Source organism: Odontesthes bonariensis, chromosome 15 (genome assembly GCF_027942865.1).
Source record: "Odontesthes bonariensis isolate fOdoBon6 chromosome 15, fOdoBon6.hap1, whole genome shotgun sequence".
NCBI classification, from domain to species: domain Eukaryota; kingdom Metazoa; phylum Chordata; class Actinopteri; order Atheriniformes; family Atherinopsidae; genus Odontesthes; species Odontesthes bonariensis.
This window is the reverse complement of record NC_134520.1, coordinates 28,294,752-28,307,576: the sequence shown is the minus strand read 5'-3', so window position 1 is coordinate 28,307,576 and position 12,825 is coordinate 28,294,752. Positions and strand designations below refer to the sequence as shown.

General features: G+C 38.6%; 1 protein-coding gene across 4 annotated transcripts in view; it reads left to right on the top strand.

Annotated features, from left to right (window-relative positions):
- lrp8 (low density lipoprotein receptor-related protein 8, apolipoprotein e receptor) overlaps positions 1 to 12,825 on the top strand; it is a 153,363-nt gene that overhangs the window by 72,071 nt on the left and 68,467 nt on the right. For all 4 annotated transcript variants that reach the window (XM_075485847.1, XM_075485845.1, XM_075485846.1 and 1 more), the window contains exon 3: positions 2,116 to 2,238. In XM_075485847.1, the coding sequence (XP_075341962.1) occupies positions 2,116 to 2,238 (123 nt within the window). The remainder of the gene's footprint in view (positions 1 to 2,115; positions 2,239 to 12,825) is intronic.

Here is a 12,825-nt window from a genome sequence, read left to right as displayed (position 1 = left end):
AAGTGTTTCACCTTCACTGTTTTGCACCCTCTTCTGAATTCAGCCAGTAGGATTTGCAGAGGACTAAGATGACCTGTGACAGTAGATAAAATATGAGGAAGAATGAAAATCCTAATTTATGGATATCTGACATCAGGTTCATTGTGATCTACAATGGTATTGTGATTTTTTTTTTTTTTTTTACTGCTGGCTTCATATTATTTGTGTGCTGTTATCGGGCTGTGGGCCGAGATGTGGGGAAAGATGAAAAACGGGGAGAGCAGACTGGAAGAAATGGGATTTATGCTAACATGCTGGAAAGGAAGGAAAGGGATTTATGTGGTCTTTTGTGAAGACTGATGACATTACATGAGACCTCACCTCGACGGCCTCTTTCCCTCCTGTCTTATGTTTCTGTACCCCTATTCTCTCTTTCCTCCTCTTTCTATTTACCTTTTGTCTGATACATGCTTCTCATTCATTCTTGGCCAACACCTTTTTCAGTTTTATATCTTTAAAGTCTTTAAGACGCCCCTTTTCTTTTTTCTCTCTTCTCAAAATCAATGTGTTAGTCTGTATGTGAATAATTTTTTATAACCTGCCATTCATTGTAGGTAAATTTCGGTATGCATATAGAAAGTTTTGGTCCCCTTAGCTGACGTGATGTCAGTTTATTTCGATAAATCTTCATTATTATGGCTCCCAGTTGTGCTTTCAGTCATACTTCACCATTGGACATTTAAGAGTTTACAAATTACCAAGAAACTAAAAAGCTTCCCCCCTTTAACTGTAAGTATAGAATAGAGAGATGGGAATGTACAAAGACATTGTGTCGTTAATTAGTTTTAACCAGCGGTGCATCATAGTTCTGCTGTGCATTTTTTGCAGCTGCTGTTTCCGGCCTCTCCCTTTGACAGGCCCATGTGGTTCAGTTTTCTGCACAAAACCTTGTTCATAGACCATCATGAAGCACTGCACAAGATTGTTCTGCAAAGGCGGTCTAATTAAGCTACCAATGAACACCTCAGGCTGGTCTTCCAGGAAACAATTTGATCAACATATGTTGCAACGTACCATTAGAAAAAATGATGCGTACAGAACACACACACAGGTGGGCTATATGATGTTGTTAAATGAAAAGCTTTCACAAGGGATCTCACCAGACTTATGGCCCTGATCCACTAAGGCCGCCTCAAAGAAGAGGCACCATCAAAGGCAGGCTAATGAAATGCCCCTCCATCCCTCGTGTTTTCTGTTACAAGCTGCACTTGAAGACACTACCAAGAATCCAGCTTGCGACCCTCTGCATTAAAACATTGCCTGCACAAGTTAAATAGTAATTGGACTGGTACGTTTGTACCTTACAACTCCTTGAGGTCACATGGTGGTGAATGTGTGCAGTTTCTGATCTTTTGCTTGAATGTGCCGTTGATATGTTTCATGAATTTTTAACTGAACAAGGCCGTTTTTAACTGATAAACATGAGGTGAGCACAGCTGTGACATGAACTATAAAGAAATGAAAACAGAGTGAAGCCTATCAGCTGAATCTGAAGGATTTAATGTAAAACTTTGCACAGCAGGAAGCCGGAGCAGAACACCTGTAGTCTAAGTTGAACTTTTCTTTTGGCCGGCCTTGATGCAGGCAGCTACACTGCACACAGACACCGTTGTCACCTGTGTCATGCAGTGTCACAGGAATGACTTTATCTCCCGTTGTACTTTCAGACCAGATTTTTTCACACAGCAGCTCTGTTTTTGTTAGAATGAAGCGTTTGTCACTGGGTCTCTGCTGGCTAATATGTTTTCATTGAAGGAGGTCGTGAACTACTTAATTTTGAGACTTCGAACTTGGTTCAGAATCTCATGATGCCAGCCGTGCATATTAACTTGTTTAGTTTTAATCTATGTGCACAGAGCTTTGAACTCGTTATTATGAAGGGTCAACTTGCAGAAAACTGGCAGCTTCTTTCTATGTTTTTTGCTTATCAGAAATCACTTGCTGTGTTTAAGACATTTTCATATATTTATTATCAAATATATTTTATTATGACCAACTAAGTACTAAGAGACATGGTGCAACTGTGCATTTCCTTCTGACATTTGATAATTTACACCAATTCTTTTCTCTCCACAGCAAAGAAGACTTGTGCAACCACAGACTTTGCCTGTAAGAATGGACAGTGCCTTCCGGCTAGGTGGCGCTGTGATGGAGAATCGGAGTGTGCAGACGGTTCAGATGAGGCTGATGCAATCTGCAGTAAGTAGCAGCACAGTCGCTCTGCATGACAGACAGACAAACACAACCACATCATGGCAACCATTGCCACAAAAACGATCACCAAAGCAATGACACGCATTAGGCTATGAACACACAGTCAGGTGGGTCTTCACACATACACACATAAGCAATTGACATTTCTGATGTTTGTTATTAGCAGTGTTGCATAAGTGTGTACGAACACACACAAATTTCTGTTTTCAATTGAATAGAAGTCCACACAATTTCATGCATTTTTTAAAACTTTTATACATCAGCATTACATCATTGTGTTTTTCACTGTTTGTCACATGTTGAGTGTAAAATAGTTTATCTCCACACACATACACACACACACACATGCATGCATGTACACACTATTCAGCATGAAACATTTTCAAGGTTGCCCATTTTCTGCGTGTCACATTTTGCTGCGCTCTAACCACTGGGTCAACCTTCTATTTCTTGTACAATGCCTCAGAAAATTGCTTTTAGTTGCTTTTTGTTGTTGGCTGCACGGTGTGACACAGGGCCTCCATATATGGTTTGATCAAGGTCACACAGGGTAGCAAAATGGACAGGATGTCTGTATTTTTTGTCATTTATTTTCCATTAATGGAACTTAGAAATAAAAAGTGAGAATTGGAATATTTTTTTTCATGAACTAGACACCTTATGATGCTGGAAAAGACATATGCTCTAAATGATATGTTCAGCTGTACAGTGATTATGAAAAGTATATTTCCAACTTGTGCAAATCCACATACCCTGCCATAAGCCATGACCAAGGTAGCACAGCCTGTTTATAGTTATGTTGCTTACTGGTCACCAGTGGTGTAGTCTACGTTGAACGCAGGTATACGGCGTATAACCACCTCTTTTTTTGGTGGATTTCCGTATACCCACCTAAAATTCGTTTTTCAATATTTAGAATAGCACAGCCACGTTTCATCAACTACCACTTCTCATGGAAGCCTTGTTATAATTTAACAATACAACGACAACACTTCAGAATAGCATTCATTCGGAAATTGCGGCAGTCAGTCAATCTCCCAGGGATTCACTATCAGTTGTTTGACAATAACGTCCCATAGAAATTCTTCTTCTTTGTATTAGTTGAATGCGGTGATTCTCTAACGCACAACAGCGCCCCCTATAGGAGTGGAAGGTGGAAAACTAAAATGGATGTGTGTGTATATATATTTTTTTTTATGTATATTAGATATATAAACGAATGTAATACACATATAAATATATATTACAATTAATTAATTCTGACAGCCCTTGTCTATATATATATGTGTGTATATATATGTGTATATATATATGTGTATATATATGTGTATATATATGTATGTGTATATATATATATATATATATATATATATATATATATATATATATATATATATATATATATATATATATATATATAAAACAACCTGTCTCAAGATGTGATGGTGTTCTGCTGCTTTAAAACAATCACTCTGTTAGGTCTCGCTCTATGAGGGATGAGTACAAAGATTAAGTGCCACAGGGAGTCCCATTACCACTGAGATACACAGCACACAGTCCACACAATCAAAGTGAGTTTATGCTGTCCCTCATGCATGCAAGGGGCAGGTAAGTGCAAAGCTGCGACCCCACAAACATGTTTGTCCCTTAACACGTTAAGACAGCATTATAAATGTGCTGTTACCAGAATGGCAATGACCAAGTCGTAGTGCATTATTAAAAGCCCTGCGTTATGTCATAGTATTGTAGTACTATGGTACTTAACTTTTCAATGACTATTACAGCGCGCCACTGGAGGTACGGCGTGCATTAAGGGGCTACTATTGGTCCCGAGGGGTCCCGAGTCCCGACCCCTAGTTTGGTACCACGGGCCTATGACTGGCCAACTATACAGTATACCCACCTCAAAAAGGTAGACTACACCACTGCTGGTCACCATGGTTAGAAATCAAAATGAATGTGTGTTTATCAGCACATTGAATACCTCTCAAATGGCAGATGGAAAGCACAGTTCCACAGTTCCTTAATCACAAAAAAAAGACTGAAGTTCTTTTACACATTCGAGGTAATTTTGGAAACTTGAAATGCATGAGTGAGGATGGCATGTCTAATTATCAATCAACTGATTTAAAAAATATTTGCATCTCTTTTATGTAAAGAAACTACTAAATCTAGAAAATTGTTGATATATCAAAAAGGTTTGTACACATTTGTCCAAAACATCGTTTTAAATAGATCTGCATATTTGATTTTGTTAATTCTATGTTCAAATCATCTTTACTATAATGATTAAAAGAAAAACTACCAAAGCTTATAAACAGACAGGCCCTATTACAGATTTGTTTCTAAGGCTGGCAGGTGGTGCGTTCACTGCCGCTGTTATGAAAATTAGAACACCACCCACTGAAATTACTGGATGTTATATGGATAGACATGTTCTCCAAAGTTTTTTATAATGCGTTTCTCATTCACCCATTCACACAAACAGAGCTTTGTTAATGTAGCACTTTTTGTTATACAGTCACACATGGGCATTTGGTCGGCAATATGGAATTCAGTGTCTTGCCCATGGTCACTTTGACATGTGGAGGGGCTTACCAGAACCAAAGCTGCCACTTGTTTGTATTTTATGTGGTGGAAAAGAATCTTATATTATTCTTATATAATAATTCTAAAGGAACTTTATTTTGGTATGTAGGCGTTAAGCTGTATATAAGAACTTTTAGTGTTTACGTAATTGATGGGACGTTAACTGGCATCTAAAAGTGAATGGTGGTGTTTTTTTTCAATACTCCGTAGTTTATGTTGTACCTCTACGTTGCAAAAGCTGACTTTTTGTTGCATCAGTCAGTTAGCCATTTGTCGCACAACTGGAATTGAGTTAATTTCATCTCAGCATTAAGGCTTTTATTTTTTCATTTGTTTGTGAAATTCTGAATGATGAAATCAAGGTGTAGGCCTACTGTATCTCTACAATACTGCCACAACTGATGAGCCTCCGCTTTTTATTTATTTCATCCTCGACACTCAAACTGACAACAAAGAAGAACGTGCCCTGTTGATCTTAACAGGGCATAAAAAAATTAGTAGAAAACAGTAAACACCATGTTTAATGATTTATAAACCTCACGTGCAAGTTCGGACAAGTTATTTAACAGCCAGTCATAGCAGGACAGGTAGAATCCTGACATTACACAGAATCTCCGTGTTAAGCTTACTTCTCCAAAGACTACACATCACATACTGTGGCAGAACAACTAGAAGTCTGTCTCTCCATTTCTCCCTCATCACAAAACTTTCTATGTGGCAAGAACTACAAGTCAACTCCCATTTGCAATTTTTATCAAGGATTTCAAAGAGGTGATCAAAGGGTACTTTGAAGATTTTCAAAGTGATAAGTCTGATTGACATAGGCAAGGAGCATGTGTGGGTGTGCATACATGCACATTAATGCTGCAAGTGTGTCCAACGGCATAAGCGTGTGTAAAGCTAGAGTCAATACTTGTATTTAGTATTCATCACAAGTTGAACTGTATGTCATTTCATCAGATAAGTTGACTTGTGGTTACGTCTCATTATATCTAATCAAGGTCAGACACTGCGATTGCTTCACTAACTTTTTCAGCCGCATTGATCCTCACAGCTCCTGTGTGTTTGTGTGCATCTAGTGTTTTGTGTCGTATGTTTTCTTACCAACCTCAGAAGGCAGCGTGTCATTGGGTGAAACTGAAAATGTGAAAGTCAAACAAGTTGTATTTTCTGTGACTTTAACTGGCCAAATCATTCTGAGAAAGGAATGCGTGGTCTTTACCAACCTAGTGAATAACATTTCTGAAAAATAAGTTGCATCGGTTTTATAGAAAATTTGAGGTTACTAAGAAGAGAAATGAGGAAATGATGATAGTTGTGGAAAAAACTGTAATGCGAGATAGCAACTTGCATCGCTCTCATCCCACACAGATTAGTGAGTTTTGAGTATTCATCCAATCCAGACAGTTTTGTGTGCACTCCTGCAAAATCCTAAAGTGGAGGGCATGTTTTGTGTAGGTCAAATGCAGCTTGATTCAATTAAAATATTCCGTTTTGGTCATCTCCTTCCAGTTTTTCCTAAAATGAAGAACAATAGATGTAGATAATTGCTCCACTGAAAAATCTTGATTATTTTTTAACACTTCCATGTACTCTACCACAAAATATTTTTGTCCAACATGACTTCTGTCTTTTCTGACAAAGCTAAAGGACCATCAACAGCAACAACACATCTTAGAGCAGCCGACACCTCAGATTTTAACGTTTTTGTTGAGACTGCACCCATGCTGCAGCAAAAAGCTGGAACAGGTAGCCTCTTGCTTGTGTAACACAGAAACAGAATGATCGATAGTTGTCCTAAATAATGTGATCAATTGTCACTATTAAGGCAGATTATTTGAAATGGAGAGGAGAGCTATACCATCTATAGGAAAGTCTTTTAGTGGATAATGCAAGGGCTCAGTAAGTTCTTATCTACATTGAGCTACTGAGGCGTCAGGTGAGATCACAGACAAACACACACACCCATACACATGGGGACAAGTAAATAATATAAACTAAAACTCTGCCCTCACACGATCATTTCAGCCCCACAAGGTGCAGCCAGGTGTCACCAGTAAAGCAACTTCACTGCAAGGTGAGGATAACATCAGTAAAGGTGACTCCAAGTCCTTGAGTTGCCATAAGTCCAGTAAATGTTTCCAGTTCAGTGTAAATCCGCCTTAATTGTGTGATTAGTGGATGTAGAGTCTGCATCAGACATCAGGCCGCATGGTGACAAATACTTCACAGCCTGTTGGTTAGGGACTCCTGGCCTCCACAACAGCAAACACAATTAATCAATATTTCATGGAGAAAAAGGGTAAATGCTTTAATTCTATTGCCTCCGTATAGTTTATTGATAAATTTTTTGTGGTGTTCTATTTTAGCTTGTATTTCTAATTCTTAAATCATATAACGTGACTTATTTCAACAGCCCATATTGCATTCTCGAGTCTGTCCTCTTCTGTGCTGTTTGTCATCCATTTTCTGATCTGAGTTCAGTTTAAGTAACACCGTTGATCAAATTGATTGCCCAGTGAGGGAATCAATGGGCTGATCCCGGAGACTTCTGGTCGACTGCTGATTAACTATGGACCTTCAATGACTCCTCTGAAACCACACACACACATGCAATACACAGGCCCCGATGTAGCTGTCTGTAATTACACATTGGAAAATGACTCCGTGCCTGGAGGGGATTGTGGAGAAAATGCTCAATCAGACGAGTGGTGGTTGATGCATGAAAGAGTGCACGTCTGCCCCCAATGTTGTGCAGCAATCGTAAGTACAGACATCGCTGCTTAATAGTTGTTGGAGCTGCATCATTAGTAGTCATAAATTGATTATAAAGAAGCTTTTTGATAAATAATTTTTTGCACACTGAAGTTTTGAAGCAAGTGGGAAATTTCTTAAAATATATTTTATCTCCCTCATTTTTTCTTTAAACACAATACCTTTTACAAGTCCAGGTGATCTTATCTCTCCCCCATTGATGCATGAAAACTTTGTATAGAAAGAAACTCTCATCAACAGTACTTAAACTTATATTTGGAGGATGTAGATAATATTTTGTATTCAGACCAGAATCATCATCTCAATAAGCAATCTTTTCTAAGTCGATTCAGCCATATCTCATACTTTAAAGGCTGTACTGAAAAGCCTCTACAACCCATTGTGAAACAGAGGGAGAAACTAGACCAACATAAATGAGAATTTTGATGACTGTAAATCGATCCGAAGTCATTGCTTGGGGTAGAGTAGCAGTGTGAGATAAAAGTGAGTGCCATTACATCACAACTGCCATTATAATTTCAAAGCAGTTGTGATTTAAGTTGGGGGGGGGGGAGAGCAACTTTGAAACATTTGGATCTTTTTTTTTTATATATATATATTTTTTGGGGCTTTTTATGCCTTTAATGGATAGGACAGTTGGAGAGAGACAGGAAGCAGGCAGCAGAGAGAGGGGGAAGACATGCAGCAAAGGGCTGTCCGGTGCGGGACTCGAACCGGCGCCAGCTGCAGTGAGGACTGTAGCCTCTGTACATGGGGAGGCTGCTTAACCCACTACGCCACCGACCGCCCCGAACATTTAGTTCTTTTATACGTTTCAAATTAAACTCCCTTGTAAGACTTTGGACTCAACATATTTGCCGTGTAAATTGTATTTAATGGTAGATTTTAATTTTATATTCTGAATATAATTTTACATCATAATTATTCGTGATGCGTTTAGTACTGTCCTATTTCATTTTTTGCCCAGCTTACCCAAAGCCTCAAGGATCCATCTGATTAAAATCATACATTTAAAGAGACTGTCAAAGCAGTGCCCCTCATCACAGCGAGACAGCTCGCCAACTTGTTAGGCATATTCAGTTATTACTGCCCTCTTCAAGTTCTTTTTCATATGGTAATTGTAGCCTACAATGTTTTAAGTAGACAATAAGGCAGTTGGAGGGTAGTTGCTGCTTTGTCTGCTTTCACATTATCAAATAGGTAAAGCAGCTTCATTATTTCCGAGCCTCAAATGTTTACATAGTGAAGAAGGTAGATTACAATCTTCGTCAGTCTTGACTCCAGGATGGTGATTGATTATAGACCTCTTGGGAGTCTAGGAAATTGTTTCAAAACTGCCTGCTATAGTATGTTGTGCCTGATGGTCCTGTTTTGGTACTGTAGCTCTTGCTGGGGAGCTTGGTTTTGATGAAAAGCTGTAAAACTGTTAATTTGCTATTTAAAGTGAGCAGTTCAAAGTATGAGAATGTCAGCCTTTCACTCTCTCTGTTTACTACCTTATACCAGCTAACAAATGGATGGCTCTCTATGGATTTCAGTGCATGCATGAAGGTCTTTTTTGTATAAAATTAATTGATTCCGTTATACAAGAATGTGGATTCTTTTGTCTGTAGACAACATATTCAGTTACCATTTTAAGTTTAATTTGTCAGAATTAACCAATATATGAGTATAATGCAACTGTACAGCCATCTGTGCTTTGGTTACAAGTATTGTTAAAGCTTGAATTAGCATCTCTCCCTCTTCATCTCTCTCCAGTGCTGCTGTTATCACTTCCACCTGTCCCTGTGTAGTGAAGTGGGTTTGGCTATGTCTGTGGTGCTGAGACAATGGGCAGGTCAGCATAATAAAGTAGGGAGGCAGGAGGTTGTGCTAGTTAATTATTTTGGAATGCGAGCGGAAAGGATCCAGTGAGTTGCATTGTTGGACGGCTTCAATTTCATGCTTGAAACGGCGGTGGTCCCAGCCATAATTTCCCAGGTGGCCTGTCTCTTGTTCTCTCTACCTGTGTGTGTCCTTTTTGCTCTTTCAGCCCAGTGAAAAGTCAGTGACCCTTTCATCAAAAGACACACAAGTAACTACACTGACATAAATAGTTAGGAAATGTAACAGAGTCACAAGCTCTTATAGAGCTAAGAAGACCGGGAGTGTACGAGTGAGCATTTTGCGATCACTCATCCACCTCAGAGACAGAGAAGTCTGATTTGTTTATGGTCTCTTGATGCATGTTATTTCAATTCAAAGCTCTGTTGCCCAGAGTGGGATTTTACTCATTGGCTACAACGTGCTCCCACTAAACCACAACTTCCTGAAATGCACATATCTTCTTAGGTCTTCCTTTGTTTCTGTTTGTCCACAATTTAGTTTGTTGGGATTTAATTTAACAAAAACATCAAAGAACATATAACTGTTTCAGTTGCCACCCCAAAAAAAATCATCATCAGGTTTATCAGGAAGAACTGGCATTTAGGGTGACAGGTTTTATCAAGGCTATATCAAAACTATTGTCTCTGCTACATCTTCCCTTTGAGCTTTGCATTTCAGTGGCTGATTGCACAAGAATATTACACAGCTATATTTTTCATCTGGTGAAATGTAGTCTTCAGACCAACTCATGGTTTCTACACCACCTGTATGGAAGGCCATTATGATGATCATTTGGTCATCTGCACAAATCCACCAGGGTCCACAGGGTTCCTCTGAGGCCGAATGTATACAAATGCATCTGGATCAATCTCTCATTCAGACAAAAACCCACCAAAGTGGTAAACGAGCACTTGCGCTTGTTCTCAAGAGAGACTGCTGTCTACACCTTTACAATACTTGGTACTAAACGCACATCTATGGATGGAAAGCTTGAGCTATTTTTAAAGACATCTCAGAAATTACTTTTTTGTTGGGACAAGTACAAGTATAAAGGCGATATATAGTGCAAGGCACATGTAAAAACACTTTAAATTAGATTTCATTTGTACTTGAAAAGTTAACTAACTATTTCTATCGCTTTGTCTTTGTCCCACAACTTTGTCTCTTAATTATTGTAAGCTTATCATTACACACCTATAGTTTTATGTGTAACTTGCTGTACTTTGTTGTGTCTCATAAACCACAAATGTACTTATTTAACGAGACAGTAGAACAGGACAAAAATTAAATTCCTCAGGCTCAGAGTCGCTGGAATCAGTTAACACAAAGGTTTAGACAAGTCTTTGCAACATATCACAAAGCTGACAGGGTTGTCTGAGTTTTTGAATGATACTTCTGCTATTTATGCTTTCTACTTCAAAACCTTTTGTCGCAGATGGTTATACTTTCAACTACTGAAGCATTAGCCACATAAGGTCATGACACATTCCTGTCGTTCCCTCCTATCACTGTCTATGTTAAATGAGGACAATGTAATTAATATCATAACGTCATGTTAGACTTCTTTGTTCAGTAGATCAAGGTAGGACAGAACTGGCAAAGATAGGAGGCCTCCCCCAGCACACAGTGTCGTAAAACATTCTTGCACACAATACTTATTTTCTTATTGTATATCGTTATGGATATAACTTTCACACGTCACACAGGGAAAATCTCATAGTTTCATTGAATCATTTGCACTCGTTTTCAGTAAGTTTTCATGAATTTAAAAGTGCATTTATTATGGAAAATTACCATGAAACTGGAGAGTAAATATTTTTGAATTACAGCTATTTATTTATTTTTACAAAAAAAACTTTTTGAATTATTTAACACAGAAAGGTCTCTTTTAAAGGGTTTCAATGTAAAATGTTTTCATCAGAATTTTCTAATAGCTGTGAGCATTTGGAAGGCTGTATTATTGCTGTGTGGAGTTCAAACACCTCGTGTCCTTGTTTATATTGCACAAGACGATTAGAAATAAAAATAAAATAACTATGCAGCAACGACCACCGTTTGGTTTTATTTGTCAGTTCCATTCTGCAATTCGATTAGCGAACCTTGCTCTTGGCCAGTTAGAATTGATCGGCGGTCAATATGTTGTAAATTACACAGGACGTCTTGTGAAGGTGGAGCAGTCTGATAATGTTTCCCCAGCTCGTGTCTGTAAAATGCCATGCATAATTTTCATAGTAATCCCTTCAACGGTTTTCTATTTTTTCTTTAGGAAACCCCCTAATTGACAACAAGTCTGACATTCAAAACAGGCAAAGGCTAGAGGACAGTAATGAAAAGGCAGCAGATAGTCATGAGACCATAAGACAAAATTCTAAAAGAAGGCATTTGAGATGTCTAAGCTGGAAAAGTGCAGTCACAGTTTCAGACTCGAATCATAAATCGTCTCTCAGATTGGTGTCCCAGTCTGCACAACGCCGGAGTCCTGTCACTCAAACAGTAAATGCAATGCAGTCATGTTATGGTGCAAGTTTTATGCTACAAGTCTTGAAATTGCAAATAGACTTTTGAATTAACAGGTATAATACACGTGTTGTCATTAAATGCGATTCATTCTAAAGTTCTTTATGAATGTATCCCGTAGATTTTTATGTCATTTTCACATTATCCTGTGATTCTCCTCCTCAGATTTATTTAGTTTAATTTGTTGTACCAAACAATGATCACTGTTTTTGTTGTCTTGAGGCTACTAAACATGCTATATCTTACAACTTAACAGAGTAAATCACGTGTAATGCCAAATTACAGAGTCAGTAGTTGGAATCCTGGAATTTTTATAGTCCATTCAGAAACTTTAGAAGTCAAAGCCAAATTCTCTACGGTTGGGTTTTCAGTAGAGGTTTTCTTTATCTCTCTACTTTTGTGCCTGGTGCAGGGTTTGGATAGTGCCAGTAAGCCCAACACTCTGCATCCCAAAAGAGAGGCCTTACTGCCTTTACCCCCTCTGCTTTCTTTTGACTGTCTCCCTTTTCCTACAGTCTTGCATTAGTTTCAATGTAGTGCTTGCCATTGGCAGCAATCTTTTGATGTCCAATGTACCCTCTACTAAACAACCGTTTACAGAGCCCCATTGGAACCAGTGGCAATTTCCTATGAGAGCACTGGTGCTGCGCTGTATTTCTTCCCTCATGGCACTGCCAGAGACATAGTCTAGACTTTGCTAATGGTTCCACAGCCTAGAGTGAGAAAAATGCAGAGAAAGGGAACAAGAGAGGGTGAGGGTATCATCTCCTTAAAAAGAAAAACAGCTGAAAGACACATGGGGAATCTCAGTCTGTCACTTGCCTT